The sequence below is a fragment of the Siniperca chuatsi genome, linkage group LG13, assembly GCF_020085105.1.
Source record: "Siniperca chuatsi isolate FFG_IHB_CAS linkage group LG13, ASM2008510v1, whole genome shotgun sequence".
Lineage (NCBI taxonomy): Eukaryota > Metazoa > Chordata > Actinopteri > Centrarchiformes > Sinipercidae > Siniperca > Siniperca chuatsi.
Genome location: NC_058054.1, coordinates 24,502,138 through 24,521,184, shown reverse-complemented (window position 1 = coordinate 24,521,184; position 19,047 = coordinate 24,502,138). Strand labels below are relative to the sequence as shown.

Sequence of the window (19,047 nt, the reverse complement as noted above, 5' to 3'; positions counted from 1 at the left end):
TCCAGCATTGTTTACATCCATGTTAACTAGCTTGCAGCCTTCTTCTTCCCTGTCTTTGTTGGCGTGTTGCCGCCACCTGTAGTGGAATTGTATGACACCATTGGCAGGACTGTGTATCACGTCACCCGCGTGCACACACATGCATGTGCGTCCTCGTGCACAGGATAAACAAAGCAGGGACCCACTCATAGAAACAGAACAGCTCCATAGCGCTACTAGAGGTCTAAAACTCCACAAGGAACCTTTAAATAACATCCACGACAGCAAAATCTGCCCAGAGACTCTCTCATAACAGCCCTTCTTTAATTCCCTTTTGTTTGTGGTTTGTTTCTTAAATCACCATTTCTTTGGCCACCTGAGAGGGAATATACCTCTCCCACCCAAACAACACATCTCCAGTACCTCCGACAGAAAACAACAGAGCAGACAGGCTCCCCTCTAGCACACACACACACACACACACACATACACTATATACTGTACATGTGCAGATCACAGACACACACACATATTTCATCTTACCAGATCAGCTCAATGTTTTATGAAGAGAATTCCCCAGTTTCCTTGTCACAAACAATGAGGACTGAATAAACTAGATTTTCATTACCTAGTCAAAATACAGATAACAAGACCTCTGCTCAGGCTCTGACTCAATGTAAACTCATATCAGCCAAGTAAGCAATATCCGGAAACAAATGAATGAACAAATGTGGTTTTATCTTTCTTGTGGCAGCAGATATTCAGATCTGCTGTTTTTAGAAACATATCGAATCTCACTGACAAGACCGTTTGGCATCCTGCAGAGGACATTTTTGTTGCCTTTTTCAGTCAACATCGCGTGACTTTTAACTCGAACCATAAACTCACTGAAAGGCTGTCTCTCCAAGGCTTGACACTTCTTCTCCCGTGGGCCAGACCTTGTCATCACCATGGGAGTACCCATCATTTAAGGCACGCCGCTTGGCTGTTGACTTATAAACGCTAGCTGTTTTGGCTGGGCTAAAAGAAAATCCTCCATCCTGGCCGTTTCAGTCCTGACCATGTCCTTGGTTGGACTCCATGCCCTTTGATGAACTGAAAAATATTTGATTTTTTTCCTATTTTCTTTCTGTTTTTACATGACAGTCTCTCTAATCAGAGGCGTGCTTGCGATAATAAGTATTGTTATGGTTGGAATTTCTCTCAGGAAATCATAATCATAATCACAGCAGACTGTTTACTTTACTCTCTGACTTTTTATAGTTGAGAGAAGGACAAAAATACACACAGTGAAAGTAGAAGTGCCTTTCAGCAGCTCGTCCAGCAGTGATTTATTGGTTTCTGTGATACTAAATAGGGAGCAGAAAAATATACATGTTTACAAACTCTGATATAAATGTCCAGTAAAAATATCCCATTATCACTATCAGTATACATTGTTATGAGTTTACTTCACAATTAAAAGTACCTCATCCGCCCTCGCTAGGAGAGATCCAAGGTGCTGCTTTGTCTGGTTCCAGTCAAATGTAATATACAGTGGTATTGGAAATGACGAATGAAGTATTTTTTATCAATTAGTAATGCCAGTTTAACTATGCAGTTTATTCAATCAGAAAAGAAGACTTTTCAGAAACTGTACTGATCTGAGGGGAGGGAGGGAAGTATTTTACGTCGGTGGCAAGTATATTTGCTCTCTGCTCTTAATATGGTGGTAGAGAGAAAAAGTAAATCCTTGTAATTTAATATAATGAAACAAAAGCCGCTACGCTGATGATAATAGTAATAATCTAATAGTGATAATCTAAAGAGACTTGCTATGTGCTCTGATCACATGGTGCGTTATAAATGCGTTTGTTGAGGCGAGGCTATGAAGTGACATGTATTGCAATTATTTTTGAGCGTGACTGCTCGTTAATTGATTAATCGTTAAGTAATGGCAAATAGTGCTGCCAGTGTGTATGTGTGTGTGTGTTCTCTCTCTTTTTCGATCTGTTTGGGTTGATTTTGGATCAGGTCGAATTATCAGGTTTTTTTCAGATCAGATCTTTATTCTTGAAAATAATTTACGCACATCGGGTTTGGGTGGGTTTGCCACAAGCCTGTTACAGATCAGGTATACAAATTTGGACCCATGTACCCTCTGGTGTGTGTTCATTGTTTAAAGTAATAATATGCAGCATTTTGATTGAAACATTGTAAATGTTTTTTTTCTGCTCCTCCTTCTATTTGCTGTTCTAATATAGTATCTAGTATTTCTGGCTCACTTAAAATGACCCTCAATCAATCATTCTACTCAAGCAACTGAAGGAAAATGATGTGTGAAGTCAATATGTGTATTTGTCATTTTTCAAATTTTCTGATTGACACTTTAAACAGTGTGTGTGTGTGTGTGTGTGTGTGTGTGCACATGTTCATTCACCTTCCCATGCAAATTTGTGGCTTCAAGTGTGAGCATGTTTGTACAGTATCTCACAGAAGTGAGTACACCCCTCACATTTTTGTAAATATTTTATTAAATCTTTTCACTGAAGAAATGACACTTTGCTACAATGTAAAGTAGTGAGTGTACAGCTTGTATAACAGTGTATAATTGCAGTCCCCTTAAAATAACTCAACACACAGCCATTAATGTCTAAACAGCTGGCCACAAAAGTGAGTACACCCCTAAGTGAAAATGTCCAAACTGGGCCCAAAGTGTCAATATTTTGTGTGGTGACCATCATTTTCCAGCACTGCCTTTACCCTCTTGGGCATGGAGTTCACCAGAGCTTCACAGGTTGCCACTGGAGTCCTCTTCCACTCCTCCATGATGACATCACAGAGCTGGTGGATGTTAGAGACCTTGCGCTCCTCCACCTTCCATTTGAGGATGCCCCACAGATGCTCAATAGGGCTTAGGTCTGGAGACATGCTTGGCCAGTCCATCACCTTTACCCTCAGCTTCTTTAGCAAGGCAGTGGTTGTCTTGGAGGTGTGTTTGGGGTCGTTATCATGTTGCAACACTGCCCTGCGGCCCAGTCTCCGAAGGGAGGGGATCATGCTCTGCTTCAGTATGTCACAGTACATGTTGGCATTCATGGTTCCCTCAATGAACTGTAGCTCCCCAGTGCCGGCAGCACTCATGCAGCCCCAGACCATGACACTCCCACCACCATGCTTAACAGTAGGCAAGACACACTTGTCTTTGTACTCCTCACCTGGTTGCCGCCACACACGCTTGACAACATCTGAACCAAATAAGTTAATTCAATTCAATTATATTTATATAGCGCCAATTCATAACAGAAGTTATCTCATTGCACTTTATCTTGGTCTCATCAGACCACAGGACATGGTTCCAGTATTCCTTGTCCTTAGTCTGCTTGTCTTCAGCAAAATGTTTGCGGGCTTTCTTGTGCATCATCTTTAAAAGAGGCTTCCTTCTGGGACGACAGCCATGCAGACCTATTTGATGCAGTGTGCGGCGTATGGTCTGAGCACTGACAGGCTGACCCCCCACCCCTTTAACCTCTGCAGCAATGTAGGCAGCACTCATAGGTCTATTTCCCGAACACAACCTCTGGATATGACGCAGAGCATGTGCACTCAACTTCTTTGGTCAACCATGGCGAGGCCTGTTCTGAGTGGAACCAGTCCTGTTAAACCACTGTGTGGTTTTGACCACCGTGCTGCAGCTCAGTTTCAGGGTCTTGGCAATCTTCTTATAGCCTACGCCATCTTTATGTAGAGCAACAATTCTTTTTTTCAGATCCTCAGAGAGTTCTTTGCCATGAGGAGCCATGTTGAACTTCCAGTGACCAGTATGAGAAAGTTAGAGCGATAACACCAAATTTAACACACCTGCTCACACCTGAGACCTTGTAACACTAACGAGTCACAAGACACCGGAGAGAGAAAATGGCTAATTGGGCCCAATTTGGACATTTTCTCTTAGGGGTGTACTCACTTTTGTGGCCAGTGGTTTAGACATTAATGGCTGTGTGTTAAGTTATTTTGAGGGGACTGCAAATTTACACTCTTATACAAGCTGTACACTCACTACTTTACATTGTAGCAAAGTGTCATTTCTTCAGTGTTGTCACATGAAAAGATATAATAAAATATTTACAAAAATGTGAGGGGGGTGCTCACTTCTGTGAGATACTGTAAGCACTGTATATATTTATCATATGTCATATGTAGATGCCATATGTGATATATGTATCACATATGGCATCTACATGCCTACTTGCATGTGCACAGTCAAAGCCACACAAACTTTTGGGGTGAGAGTCTTTTTTTAAGGGGCACTCACATTGTATCTTGGAGACCATTTTCCACTCCTATACATGCACAAGGATTTATGGTGACAACCGTTGCTATTTGGAACTCGTGAAACATTCCTCTGCTTTCCTAAAAAATGAAAGCATAACAAACCACATTTTTTTCTGTATTTAAAGCAAATAAATATCTCAATATCCTCAAACCACTGAAATCTGTGGCAAATTGGGAGGAATGCCAAAAAACATATTGGTTATAACTGAAAGTGTTTTGCCTATTTGAAAGGAATTGTGGTCTATTGCGACATACAGATTTTTTTTTCCAGAAATAACATTAAGACGTAGCAGGAAATATGGTGATATGCTATATGTTTACAGAACAGCAGTTGATTTGGAATCAGTATAAGACAGAAGATGAAATACTGTAGAAGCCACAGGCAGTGTCAGTATTATTACAGTGTGTTGGTCAGTGCCAACTTAGTTCAAAACACTAAAGAATTGCAGTTTTTCAATAAAATCAAAAATTGAAAAACTCTTGTGGGTCATCATTTGAATGGGTGTTTGACAAGAGGATATTAGTTCGCCACAGAGACTGGAACACACAAGTTACAAATACAGAAAACATATTTTCTTACTTACTCCTAATAGTTGGTTTTATCCAGGATCAGTGTCCAGATCCAGAGCGAGCTGCAAATCTATGTCCTCAATAGAGAAATTGAGAGAAAATTGTATATTCATTCTCCTGCTGTCCAGCTAGAGTTTAACTATATGACTTAGTCAATTTAGTTCAATGTAGTACAGTATAAAGTGTGTACATTCACCCCCCTATCAGCATTTATGGCCTTTCAGTAGGAAAAGATGTATTTTGTAGTTTGTGAAAACATTCTCACCTCAAGGTCCATTTAAAAGCTGTTCTGGACCATTCTATCATATCACATGATCTTCATCAGCAGATAGGGTTTTCCCCTTTGTCATGAAAATGTAGATGCTCAATTTTCCCTTTTTATAGAGCACTTCAAGGACTGAGACCTTAGGTTAAATTTTTTTACCTTGGATACAGCAGCTGAGGAAGCAATCTCACCACATGGTCTATTTAGTTTTCTGGAGCTTTTGTTCATGTAACATGATCTTCATCTGCTTCATCAGCTGATGAAGATTCAAGAATGAACTGTGAACCGCAGCATGTTTTTTGTAATTTGGGTGAACCCTGTAAAGCAATAATGGTTTCTTTGCGAATTTCTGTAAGGCAATATGTCTTAGTTGCTTTCACATGGAAGACTTGACATATACATACACACGTAGATGATATTATCACCATCATTATATTTCCCTTTAGCGTCATCAGATATTCTCGTCATTTTGAGATCATCAGTGAGAATCAAGACTTCATCAGCATTCATCATTTGCATGACAATCGTCATCATCACATCTGCCTCATGACTACCGAGTGAGTGTCCATGATGATTAGTGGAAGATTATATATTTGTGACTTCACTATAGTTTGCTTTCACCTGGACACTTTGCATTCTAAATTAACTTAAATTGAGGCATACAGAAACCACACAGCTGCAGGTGGATTCTGTGAAGTAATCTGCTGAAACCGGTCTGCATGTCAGAATCAGAATCAGAAATACTTTATTGATCCCCGAGGGGAAAGTCTTTTGTTACAGCCGCTCACTATAACGTCATTGCACACAATCAAATATAATACACTATAATACAGGCAAGACAAATTAAGTACCAAGAGGATATAAGTATAAAATTAAAATAAGTGGAAAGTGGATTACCAGTTGATGATAAGTATATACGGCATAATAATACAATGTAATAATATAAGTAATAAGTAGTAGTGCAATAATGAGTACTGTCAAGTAAAGTGTAGCTTATTAAGATGATTATGAGACGGTGGATATTGCACAGCAGTAATAGAAGTATGAATAAATATCAATAAATAGGGAATTTTAAACCGAAAAGAGTATAAACACAGAATATTGCACAATTATTTCAAGTATTGCAGTGATGTTAATGATCCAATGTCCACTTTAATGACTTAGGGTCATATAGACTAACACTTAGAGGGAGGAGTTAAAGAGTTTGATGGCCACAGGCAGGAATTACTTCCTGTGGCGCTCTGTGGTACTTTTTGGGGGGATGAGTCTTCCGCTGAAGGTACTCCTTTGTTTGACCAGGACATAGAGGCGGCTCTGGCCCTTCCTGTACAGAGCTTGAGTGTTCTTAGCCCAGTCCAGTTTATTGTCCATATGTACTCCAAGTTACTTGTAGTCCTCAACAATGTCCACACTGACCCCTGGATGGAAACCGGGGACACTGGTGCCTTGCCCCTTCGTAGGTCTACAACCAGCTTCTTAGACTTTGTCGCATTGAGCTGCAGATGGTTCTGCTCACACCATGAGACAAAGTTACCCACCACAGCCCTGTACTCAGACTCATCCCCACCGCTGATACATCCCACCACAGCAGAGTCATCAGAAAACTTCTGAAGGTGGCAGGACTCTGTGTGGTAGCTGAAGTCTGTAGTGTAGATGGTGAAGAGGAAGGGAGAGAGGACAGTCCCCTGAGGGGCCCCAGTGTTGCTGACCACGCTGTCTGACACACAGTGCTGTAGATGCACATGGTGTGGTCTGCCAGTCAGGTAGTCAACAATCCAGGACACAAAGGGGGCATCCACCTGCATCACTGCCAGCTTCTCACCCAGCAGGGCTGGCCGGATGGTGTTGAAAGCACTGGAGAAGTCATTAAACATTATCCTCACCGTGCTTGCCGGCTTGTCCAGGTGGGTGTGGATGCGGTTCAGCAGGAAGATGATGGCATCCTCAACTCCCAGCCAAGGCTGGTAGGTGAACTGAAGGGGGTCCAGGAGGGGTCTGACCATGGGCCGCAGCTGTTCCAGCACCAGTCTCTCCAGGGTCTTCATTATGTGGGAGGTCAGTGCCACTGGTCTGTAGTCCTTGGAGCCGCTGGGACACGGCGTCTTCGGGCACAGGAACGAGGCAAGATGTCTTCCACGGAATAGGGACCCTTTGAAGAGTCAGGCTCAGGTTGTAGACATGTTGAATGACTCCACAAAGCTGGGGGGCACAGGCTTTTAGCACCCAGAGGTAAACGCCATCGGGGGGCCGTTAGACTGAGAACCAGTTGAGGGGGGAGTGGGACTCCCCCAGGAAGATGGAGGAGGGGGGAGCAGTGGACTCAGAGGTGTCTGAGGGCCGACAGCAGCAGAGTTAGCTGAGTGAAAAGGAAATCTGAAGAATTAGAGCTACAGATAGGTAAAAACGTTAGAATAGACAAGTGCTCTTTGTTCATTCTATCAGTATGGTCATTAATTTCCTTTAACTGGTGCATATTGAATGCGTAGCCTGGGTGCTCTGTTGTGTCATCAGTTCATCAGTTTAATGTGCTGTGGCTCTGGGTGACTCTGGGACGTCCAGCAGACTTGTGGCTTGGCAGAATGGGGATGCTGTGCTGTAGAAGTGCTGGTTTGGCTGAAGAATGAGGAGAAAGTGTGTGTGGAATGAATGAAATCTTGGCTGCTGCCATTTTCTGACTTTAGACAAACACTTGACAGGGTTTCACTACAAGGGCCAAACGGGCTGCATCAGGCGTAATGGTTATTTATTGCACTCAGTGTCCCTATGAGATGTATTTATGTGAACTCTGTGCATCATGTTACTAATGGAGATGATTTTTCAGCTGGCCTGGTTTGGCCAAAGGACAAGTTCAAGCATTTCATAGTCTCTCCTCTGCCTCTCCCCGGCATTACAGCCGTCCATTAGCCTGTTTTCCTCCACAGGACCAGCTCTGTACTTGCCATAGCCATTCATTTCTTCATTCAATCATTTTTCCACTGTTTTTTAATTTCACCATTCTTACCCAGACCTTCAGCAGCCACTGTGTGCTTTGGGTCAAAGTTGGAATGTGTCAGTGCACCTTACCCTGTGAGCTCCTTCAGACAAGAAGCAGTGGTGGATGGGTAGGTTTTAGGTTCTGTCACACAGGGATGTCATTCTAAAACAACAGCACAGCCACAGTGTGATTTATAGACTGTAGACAGTCTAGTGTATCTGAAGGCTGATGTGGATCAACACTGATATTCCAACCTCCTTCCGATGCTTGGCAACAAGTGTTTCCCACAGTTCATTGCATATCCTGGTTGCTGAGTGGTTGCTTGGTGTTTTGCATTGGAAATGTTACTTAAGTAAAGGTCCAGTGTGTAACATTTAGGAGGAGCTATTGGCAGAAATGGAATATAAGATTCACAAGTATGTTTTCATCAGTGTATAATCACCTGAAAATAAGAATCGTTGTGTTTTCGTTACCTTAGAATAAGCCGTTTATATCTACAGAGGGACAGGTCAAAACCAAACACTGGCTCTAGATAGGGCCTTTCGCATTTTTTGCGAGTTTCGCAGCCACCGTAGTTTCTCCTACACGCTTGGAAGGGGAAGGTGAGGCGAGGGGTATGCAACCTCACCACTAGATGCCACTAAATCCTACACACTGCTCCTTTAAGTAAAAGTATGTAGGTATAATCAGGAAAATGTACTTAAATTCTTCTTCTTATTATTATTATTATTATAAGTAAAAGTACTCAATGCAGAAACATGTCCCATGTGACTGTTACACTATTATATATTATATCATTAGATTATTATTATTCATGCATTAATGTAAAAGCAGGATTTTACTGTTGTAGTTGGTTGAGGAGAAGCAAATTTTGAATTATTTTGTATAGGACTACAGCTAATGATTATTTTTATTATGGATTCATCTGCTGATTATTTTCTTAATTCATTGATTCATTTTTTGGTTTCTAAAAATTCAAAACAACTGTGAGAAATATCGTCACAATTACCCCAAAGTGCCCAAAGTGATTCTTGTTTTGTCCAACCAACAGTACCAAATTTAAAAATAATTTAAAGGAAAAGCAGCAAATCTTCACATTTGTGATGTTGGAACAATGAAATGTTTCTGCATGAAAAATGACTTGAATGATTATCAAAATAGTTGCCAATTAGATGTTTCATCTGTACTTGTATAAACTGTCGGGTAGTTTAATTTATAACAATTTCCATATTCATTTCATTTTATAAGCTCTTTGTATGTTTTGTATGCAAAAATCTTAATTTGTAATAAGACGGTGTAGTCCCTCATTCGTCCAGGAGTGTTCTATCGTAGAAAATGTTTCAGTCGTAGTCATCTGGACACTGTTTTCAGAACCAAGACGTTTCGGCTCCCATCTGGAAGTCATTCTCAATTGCCTTAATTTGTAATTGTAATGAAGTAAAAATTACATTTCCCTCCAAAATGCAGTGAAGTAGACATAGAAAGTGTCATGAAAAGAAAAGTACTTAAGTACAATACTTGAGTAAATGTAGTTACATTCCACCACTAATTTTGGTGGAAGGCACAACCATATAATAATCTGGTAATCTGTTGTGTTTATGTTGTCTTTGCCTACTTCAAACTGAGAAGAATCCCCCATCCTGAAAATAGTAGCAGGTTGTACATCATGCGACAAAGAAAATATTGAAGGCAAATCTCCAATTATGTATCTACTTCCTTACTGAGAGACAGAGAGCAAGATACAGTATATTGAGGCAGAACTGCATGTGTCATATGAGGAAGATAGAGAACTTGCTGGCAGAGCAACGGTTTTCCAGAAGGTTGCAGGCTAAATATAAAGCCCAGTAAGACATTTGGAAATCAAGAAAACAGTTATTGGTACTGTGTATGGTGAGAAAACAGTTGCAGTTATCCAAACAAACCTTACAGTATATGTCTCTGAAAACACTATGAAGAGTCAAGGTGGCTCAGAGCTGGTCAGGACTTTTACAGGTGAGGTACATGGGCAGTGCTGGTTCTCTGCAGCGGTTTTGGATTCTCTCGAATGACAACCAGTCCTGCCTGTGTCACTCTTGTCATCCTAGTGAGAAAGATAATGTGTCCTTTTCAGAGAAGTAACACTTCCTTACATTTATCCCAAACCCACCTCAGCGTAGACTGAGAAAGGGCTGGTGACTGTCCTCCCTCTGATGCATTTAACACATTTAACTTCTCTCTGTCGTACCTCTAGTACTAACTGGAACTGGGTGGGAACTTTTTTCACCAACTGCAACAAAATGGGTGTATTTAATTATTTCTTCACTTTGTTCCAACAGGAAGGCCGGCCTCATCCTCTCCCAGTTAGATGAACTCTCCCTGTGGTGTAAGGGTCTTCTTCAGGAGCCGAAGATCGGTCTCCGCCGGATGTCCCTCAAGTTCCTGTCCTGCCGTTACACTGACACCAAGGCCTTTGGGCTGAACTGGTCTGACATGGGCCAGGACGTACACAAGGCCTGTGATGAGCAGACACTCACTGTCATATATAATGACTACGGTGAGCCGAAGGAGCTGTAAAACTATTCAGAAGTTTCAGTTTGGACGTGTATAGGAATACGGGAGATTTGTTAAACCCAACAAAGAAACACATAAAATGCAGGTTTCACAATTGTTTCGATAAGCTATATGGATTTATGGTGTCATAAGCAAATTCTAAACATTATTTGAAATGCCATTTACTCTATTTAGCCTTACCACATTATTGGTAAATGTATTCAAAAGTCTAATCAGAGCTTCCGGGTAGGAGATGATCTCTGAAGCCTGATAATCATCTAATAAATTGGGGTTTTGTTGATCCATACCTCTTTGCTGTGCTTTGTTTGAGCTACGCCGAAGTCCACTCCTCCCTTGCAATAAGTGAAAATGACTGCAAACTTGACACATTCTGCAGATGCTTCACAATAAAAGCCCTCCTTGTGTCACGCCTTTAATCAGTTCTCACTGGTCCTTCTTCATTGCTTTATGACTGCATAATAATGATACATATTTTCTTTGTTATACATCAAAATTTTATGGACTGAAGGACCATTGGGAGTCTGAGAAAAGAAGTGAAGCAAGTAAAGCTTTACTTTCCTAATCTTGTTTAGGATTAGGTTGGCGGTTCGATCCCCAGCTCCTCCTGTCCACATGTCGAAGTGCCCTTGGTCAATACACTTGCTCCCAATGGTCAGGCTAGCATGGTAGCTGAGTGTGTGTGCCTATAGGTGAATGAGAGGCAAATTGTAAAGTGCTTTGGATAAAAGTGCAAAATAAATGCAGCCATTTACCATGTACTGTGAAGCAGCTGCGGAGAGACAAGATAAAATTGTTTACTCTGGGCGCCCCATGACTCACCTTTGCGCGTACCATTAAGGCTGAGTGCTAACCGCAGCAGCCTGGGTTCGATTCCAACCCGGGACCCTTTGCTGCATGTCATCCCCTCTCTCTCTCCCACCTTTTCTGTCTCTCTCTGCAGCTGTCACTATCACTACCAATAAAGGCAAAAATGGCCGAAAAAATTATCTCAAAAAAATTGTTTACTCATGCAACAAGGCTAGCTTTTAGCTTTTTGATTAAAGGTTGGTATGTGTCTCAATTTGGATATTTTTAGTTTAGTTTAGTTTTCGTTTAGTGTGAAATATTGCGAGGCAGGAATGGACGGACCTATAAGGCATGGAAAATCGAAATGAATCAGAAATCAGTTCCATTATGTTTGTACGCGCTTTTCGAAAACTCAAAGCACCTTTTGGGATGAATATCATGCCATATCTCGACATTGGGAAAAAAAAAACATCAAAAAAAGGTTTTGCAAGATTGAAACAAAGTTTTGAAGGCTTGCATGTTTTGATGGGCTGAAAAAAAATTTAAATCTCTGCAAACATAACTTTTTACCAGCCGCGACAACCGTGTGAGTCTGTGTGTGTATGTGTGTGTCATCATGGCAAAATGTGGTCCTGGAGACACCTACTGGAACTGCCGCAGAGGCTGTTTTGAGTACTTTGGCAGGTGTTTACATGTTTATCTGTCTGCCTGTGGACTGATTTTGCCAATGCGATAGTATCACACCTGTGCAAGATGCAGTCACGAATCTTTATAGGTGTGTAGTTGAGATCAAAATGAAGGCCAAGTTCGATGTTGACTGGTGTGATCCCATTGCAAGTTAATTTGTTTCAGACCAGAGCTGCCAGAAATCACGTAACTCACAAACTCGCAACTGTGTGGGCAGATCTCTGAAAAGTGGGTGTTGTAAACTCAGCTCTGAAAGAACAGTCTGCAATACGAGTGCAAATGTACATCCGCAAACGTTTCAAAATAAAGATTTGCCCTTTCGAAACTCAAGTTTCAAAGTTTCAAAACTTTTTTCCCAACATATGCGCACCAGTTCACCATTTACAAGATTTCAAACCTGGAAAAAAACAAACTAATACTCCAGGAGAACAGTGACAAATTTGAAACCGAAACATTGTTGCAGTTGTGAAGAAGGAAAACTCAAATACAAAATAATGTTTGCAGAGATTTAAAAAAATGTCAGCCTACCAAAACATTACACAAGCCTTCAAAACTTAGTTTAAATCTTGCAAAACCTTTTTCATTAGAAGCTTTTTTTTTTAGATATGGCATGATATTCATCCCATACTTTTGCAGCACATATTTTTATCATTTAAATGCATGAATAAATCCATATTACAGTGATTTTACGTTTAGTTTTGTATTTGATCATGACATTAAAGGCAATTATCTTAGAAAAACAAATATCTTAAAGGAACTAAACGTGAGACCGTGCATTTTACTTCACTTTATTTCTTTGTTGAATTCAACAATCTTTATTTTAAAACTTTGATACATAAAGAGAGCACTTTCTCACATCTTAATAGTGTAGTCTAGATGGGAAAGCGTAATATCATTTGGCTTCTTCATAGTCAGTCAGATATTAAAAGGTCAGATCTGGGACATAAAGGGTTACACATCAAGTCCTTTGTCCCTGTTTAAATCCAAACTTAGTCATATCTTGACAAATGGCAACTCTTGATGTCAAACGAGTGGCCAAAAACCGAAAGTGATTGTGACTTTTTAGGGAGCTCACATCCATCTTACAGAGATGTCTTAGAGATTTAACTGTTAAAACTCGTTGTAGCTTCAGTTTCACTGGTACATTCCAACCATTGCTTAATATTTTATTGCTTCTGATGCTTGTCGTACACATATATTATGAATAACTGCAACACACACAGCAGGTGAACACTTCATGGGCCAAAACATCATGTATCTCCTCAGCTGTAATTTGGTATTGGCTGCTGTATTATGTGGAGTTGCTCATACATCAAGTCTTATCAGGACTTGCAGTTTTGAACTATCACTTCTCTTTTTACATATTTTGAATGAAGTCAGCCTCATGAACTAGAACATACAAATCTGGTTTTGTCTTTTGTCATTCATACATGTTGAAAAGGTAATCCAGTGCAACATATTTAAGGAAATGTCATGTAGCGACACTGGGGAAAAAGACAGTATTTTACAAAGTTATTCTGTGAGAAAGCTGAAGTAGCATGTAAGCAATTGAAGCTAAAGAGATTTTACTAGATAGGCAAAAGAAAGATAAGAGAGGATGGCCTGCTGGGAGTTATTTTAGTAGTATAGACATTCGAAACAACAACAAACCTTGTACATAGCATTATCATAATGTTTTAGCTATATAACCTGCTGAATGTAGTATTGATAGTTTGCATTTAATAATAACAGGTATCACAGAGGAAGTACACAGATCGGTTTATTTTCTCTACATGTTCAGTAAAACGTACCAAACTATTTGACAGTATTTGCTTTTATCGTTTAACAGTTCAATATTTTAACATCATTCACAATCCAACCAATGAACACTGTTAAAAATAACTATAATATAATTTTGTATTGAAACTGCAAATTAACAGTGTCTTAATGTTTTCAGCTGCTTCTCTGTATGTTTAAACTTCATGCAATGATGTAAGTCTTTAGAAAGACTTTTCTGACATTTACACTAATACTGTGCATTTATTGTGAGTATATTTAAACTTTTATTTGACTTCTATTTGTTATGTTATAATTTTATCACTGTGCAGTGGACATGTTTGAGATTGATGTCAAAGAAATGCAAATGTATATTAGTTGTTGATTTTTAACAAAGCTCATATGTGAATACTAAAATATACACTTGTAGATTATTGTATAGGCAGCAAAGTATTTCATAAATGCATCACATTATAGCCCAGTACAGTGTTTTCCTTCTGTATATATATGTACAACAGGTGATATTTTACAACATTTACATGTGCTTTAGTAGATACAATATTGTACTGTAATATCTGCTGTGTAGCTTAGTCTAGCATTTGGATTAATCCACTGATTACAGTTCTGATGTAAAGAGCAAAGGGTTTTTGCTTTCTTTGATCTGATGTTATCCACTAACTGAAACTGGATTCGGACCTTTGTCATAAACTATAAGTGATTGGTTGATTTAAACACTAGAACACTGGAATTGAACATAAAATAAACAAGGCAACAGGATGGAGACCTCTTGACCTTTGAGAGAAATGGGAACCAACTTCTACTATCTGCATGATATTATTGTGTCTATACTGTATGTGGCTAACTTTTTCACTTTGATCTTTGCTACTTCAAAGAACAATAAAGAATATATTGTGAAAAGTGGCTGTATAGATATTCTTCAACCGTTCTGAGCCCAACAGAAGCTGACAGATGTCAGAAGAAATCTTTTCTAGTTTGTGTGCACTATTTAGTTTTCCATGCTCTTAAATTACTTAATTTGTGCACATAAAAAAATCTTGAGGCGTACGCAGTACAATCAATTTGCAGTTGGGACAGCAGCGTTCTTGCTGACAGCACCAGCTCAGCTCTAATGTTTACACTTCTGTAACACCACTGTATCTTACTGTACTGTGACAAAATGAGCAACTCAGAGGTCCACTGACAGACCTTTTCCAAAGAAAAATCAACCTAATTGATCGTGAAATATAGTCAAAAGATACGCCTGTTATCTAATCTGTAATGTACATTAAAATATAACACTAAATGTAATATAGACAGCACTGCCATTGTTCATTGTCGTGTATTTATTGAAATGGGGTGATATATGTACATATATAAGGACCCCAAAGTCCACAGAGGCAGCACTGTTGTTAAACTGTCCAATAAAAGCATGAACCTTAACTTTACCTTCAGACAAACTAATGTGGTATTTCATCTCTGAGACCAAAATGTATCTTCCAAAAGGCTTTTCATATCAAACCTCTACAGAGACATCAGAGCCAGCAGTAAATGACCAAAGGGTTGACCAAGCTAAGGCTGTTAATATTATAAAGAGTACGGTCTAGACCTGCTCTATAGGAAAAGTGCAATGAGATAACTTCTGTTACTTTGAATTGGAACAGTTTTTGGGCTGACGTGATGACGTTTCACAAGTCCACGAGAACACAAGTGCAGACAAGAAGCAGATAAAGAAAGGCCTTTGTATGATTGTCAAGTTGCTGCAGCAGTAGGAAATTAACAGGTTGTTGTTGCTACTCTGGTCAGTTAGGGAGGAGCACTCAAACTATTAGCTAGTTCTACTGCACAGCCAATTTTAATATCATGATATATGACAAAGGATAATGTCCATAGTGAAAACATTTCAGAGTCACAGGTATCAGATCTCTGACAGCAGACACAAGTGGAGAATACTAGGTAACCACTTTGTCTGAGTTCAAAACGTAAATGTTTGCTGGGAATGAAGGCTGTCCTGACATTTTGCATATGAAGCCAGACTGATAGCTGAGAAACTTGTTTATTTGCTCTCTTTTTCCAAACCGTGTCAAGCATAGTACTGTTGCAGATTCTAGGGTCTATTGTAGTCCTCAGTTATGTTGGCAAACATAACTGAGCAAAAGCCTGCAGAGAGAGCCTGAAAACCAGAAGGTCAGTATCTAGTGATGGAGCCTGAAGCACAGAAATAGGGTTTCTGTTTCCCCTGTTTCAAAAACAATTTGATCTTCAACTGTACAAAAACATGCAAACTGCTGTAATTCCTGAAGCAATCAATATAGAATATCCATATTAATAATTCCTGTTTTGTTCCATAAGCAATTCAGCAATCCATGACACAGTAATGGCAAAATATAACACATAGCACCATTAATCTTCATGAGGTACCAATATCTGTATGATAGGATGAAAGATAGTGATTAGAATGCTTTTAAATTATTTTACAAGTGAGCCTTTGATGAAATCTGAAAACATTTTTGCAAAAAAAAAAGGCAAAAATAGAAGACAAAAGACATTATAAGGGTTGGTATAAAGTTGCTATTTATTTAATATTGAGTATAAAGTACTGTAAAATATCACAAAGAACATGATTACACTTTTATACATACAACATTTGCATGAGGTACTTCATCATTTCTGGCTAATGGACACCAGAACTGTTCTGATATGCAAACATGCAAGCAGGTGAAGATTGAAGTCCGTGTTGAGTAAAAGATACGCCCAGGCTTCCCAAAAGTATTGTCTTTATTATTTCAATGTTTGCCTTTTCTTTTTTCGTTTATCCACTGCTTTGCCAACAACAATTTTGCAATTTTAAGTGCATCTTTGTTTCAGTGGAAATCCATACTGTTTCAGAACAATAATTCTATAATTCAATAAATCATAGTGTTGCACTTTGTACATTCAATATTTGATGTTACTGAATTTCCCATTTAGATTTGGAAGTAATGGTTTATAATTATAAATATTTGACATCATTTGCATGAAAAGTTTTTTGTGCAAATACAACTGAACACACTTTTGGGCAGCCCTGTGCACATGCTGTATGGTACAGATAAATGTTTGTATTACTAGATTTGTGATATAAATAGAGTGTTGACTTGTGTGACTAATACGTGATCTAGTAGATATGTTAGGTGATCCAAATATATTAGTCTATACATGTTAGTCTTTACAGATATGTGTCCTTTTACATTCCTAACAAGCTACATGTTAGAAAGAAGTGTATGTAGAAGGATCTGCTGCACAAAGATGAAGATTGTAACAAATTTTAGTATTTTGGTCTGCCATGAGGACAGTAGGGAAGTAATGTTTCTGTGTAGTGGAACAGAAATCAGGCAACTCTTTTCCTTGCCCACCTGACTTAGATTTGATTTTACTAGTCCTCATTTGGTTTTGAGTAGGCATAAGATGAGTTACACAACTGAATTGCCCTTCAACATGAGTGTTCTGGCTTCAGTATTATTTAAATATGGTACTTTGGAATGCTAATATTTCTCCTCTAACTGGATGTTACAGTAAACACACTTAGCAGCAGTAGCCCTTACTGTAAGGTCTGTGCATGTACTGAACAGTTTTCAGGCACAGACAGCTCTTTTGGTTTCTTTATCCCAAAACTAATCAAGTCCAGAAAAGTACTTGAATCCATTTACAATAGTGATTTCATCCAATTATGATGACTTGATTTGTACAGGAGTGGATTGACTGCTTTTTAACCCTATTTGAACTAGTCTTCTGTGTTTGCTCAGTTAGAGTGTCATTTTCAAAAAATAATTTTCTGCTCGTACACAAATCCAGCAGTGAAGATAACCCTTAACTTGTTAACAGGAAAAGAAAACAATGTATTCAGGTGTGGATGTTTGGCTGGATTGGTGCAGGAACATAGGAATAAAATTTTGAAACCAACATGACTCATGTGTGATGCATTTTAACAGTTAGATCGCTTAGTTAAAAATGAAATATTTTTTGTTTGTTTGTTGTGGTGTATAGTCTGTGGTTTGACTCTGTTTAACACAAGTTCAGCCTCTTTCATCCCTCTGTCTTACTGCATTCCTCCTCCAGCTCCACCTCCTCCTCCTTCCAAGTGCTTGGCTTTGCTCTTATTCTCCTCAGCGTCCGGATCACGGCAAGTGCACTCATCCTGGTTGCAGTCCGCCCCAAACTGAATGACCTGTCAGTAAACAAGCACAACATTTTGCACTCGGCTTCCCAAAGCCATTATAGATCTTTCAATCTGTGGCTGGATTCAAACAAAAGCACAAGATGTGACTTTCCAGGCCTGTCTGTTGCAGATGTTATTTTTAATGGATACTAAACCGACAAAGCACACATTCCATTTGGTTGGTTTCCCTGTTTAAGGCTGCCTGAGATGGTCTTTGATGAAATCTGATCAAATCCTGTGCATACATATGGCCTATTCCAATTTAAGTAGGTTGAACAAAAGCCTAGAAAAAAGGATGAAAAGCAGCAGGGTAAAAGGAAATATTACATCAGGACTTTCAGTAAAGGCAGTCACTGAAAAATGCACTAGTTGAAAAATGTACTAGGGTTGTTACATTTCAACTGTAGCAAAGAGCACGACTTTGAATGGCAAAAACAGACAATAAAAAATAAATTTGCTTGAACTGACCTAGCAGCTAGTGAATAGTTTTGCCCCCACTTCTACACTGTGTTTGTGCTGAAAGGTAAGTACCACTTAGTAACCCGAGCGTGGTCTTAGTGGACTTGTATTTCCTCACAGTTTCAAAGAGGACTCCAACGGGCCCCCGGAGGCCGATAAAAGCGCATGATGTCAAATGGTTCAACGTGGCCTTTGAACGGCGAGAAACCTCTTCGGGGTCTTCGGGGGGAAGGAGGGAGGAACGCACCGCCGTGGAGGTGAACGGATGAACACATGTTAAGAATCAACAACAAGAGGCTGCCAGCTCTTGTCTAGGAAGCGAGCCATCACCACAGGTTGCAAAATAAACTCTGGTGCCCCGCGAAGCAGTCTGTTGCAAGAAATGTAAACATTCACTCCTGGAGAGAAGGAGTGAGAGGAAGACTGAGAGAAAGAAAGGGAGAGGGAGAAAGGAGAGTGGGAGGCAGAGAAAGAAAATAAGGATGACGGCAAGCAAGGCGAGAAGGAGAGTGGGAG

General features: G+C 39.6%; 2 protein-coding genes across 13 annotated transcripts in view; one reads left to right on the top strand and one right to left on the bottom strand.

Moving 5' to 3' along the window:
* The window catches only part of astn1 (astrotactin 1), a 439,680-nt gene extending 424,882 nt beyond the window's left edge, over nt 1-14,798 (top strand). For all 11 annotated transcript variants that reach the window (XM_044219839.1, XM_044219838.1, XM_044219836.1 and 8 more), the window contains one exon: nt 10,418-14,798. In XM_044219839.1, the coding sequence (XP_044075774.1) occupies nt 10,418-10,655 (238 nt within the window). In that variant the 3' untranslated portion in view covers nt 10,656-14,798. The remainder of the gene's footprint in view (nt 1-10,417) is intronic.
* Nucleotides 14,799-16,434: 1,636 nt separating this feature from the next.
* The window catches only part of pappa2 (pappalysin 2), a 79,915-nt gene continuing 77,302 nt past the window's right edge, over nt 16,435-19,047 (bottom strand). For both annotated transcript variants that reach the window (XM_044219826.1, XM_044219827.1), the window contains one exon: nt 16,435-18,081. In XM_044219826.1, the coding sequence (XP_044075761.1) occupies nt 17,953-18,081 (129 nt within the window). In that variant the 3' untranslated portion in view covers nt 16,435-17,952. The remainder of the gene's footprint in view (nt 18,082-19,047) is intronic.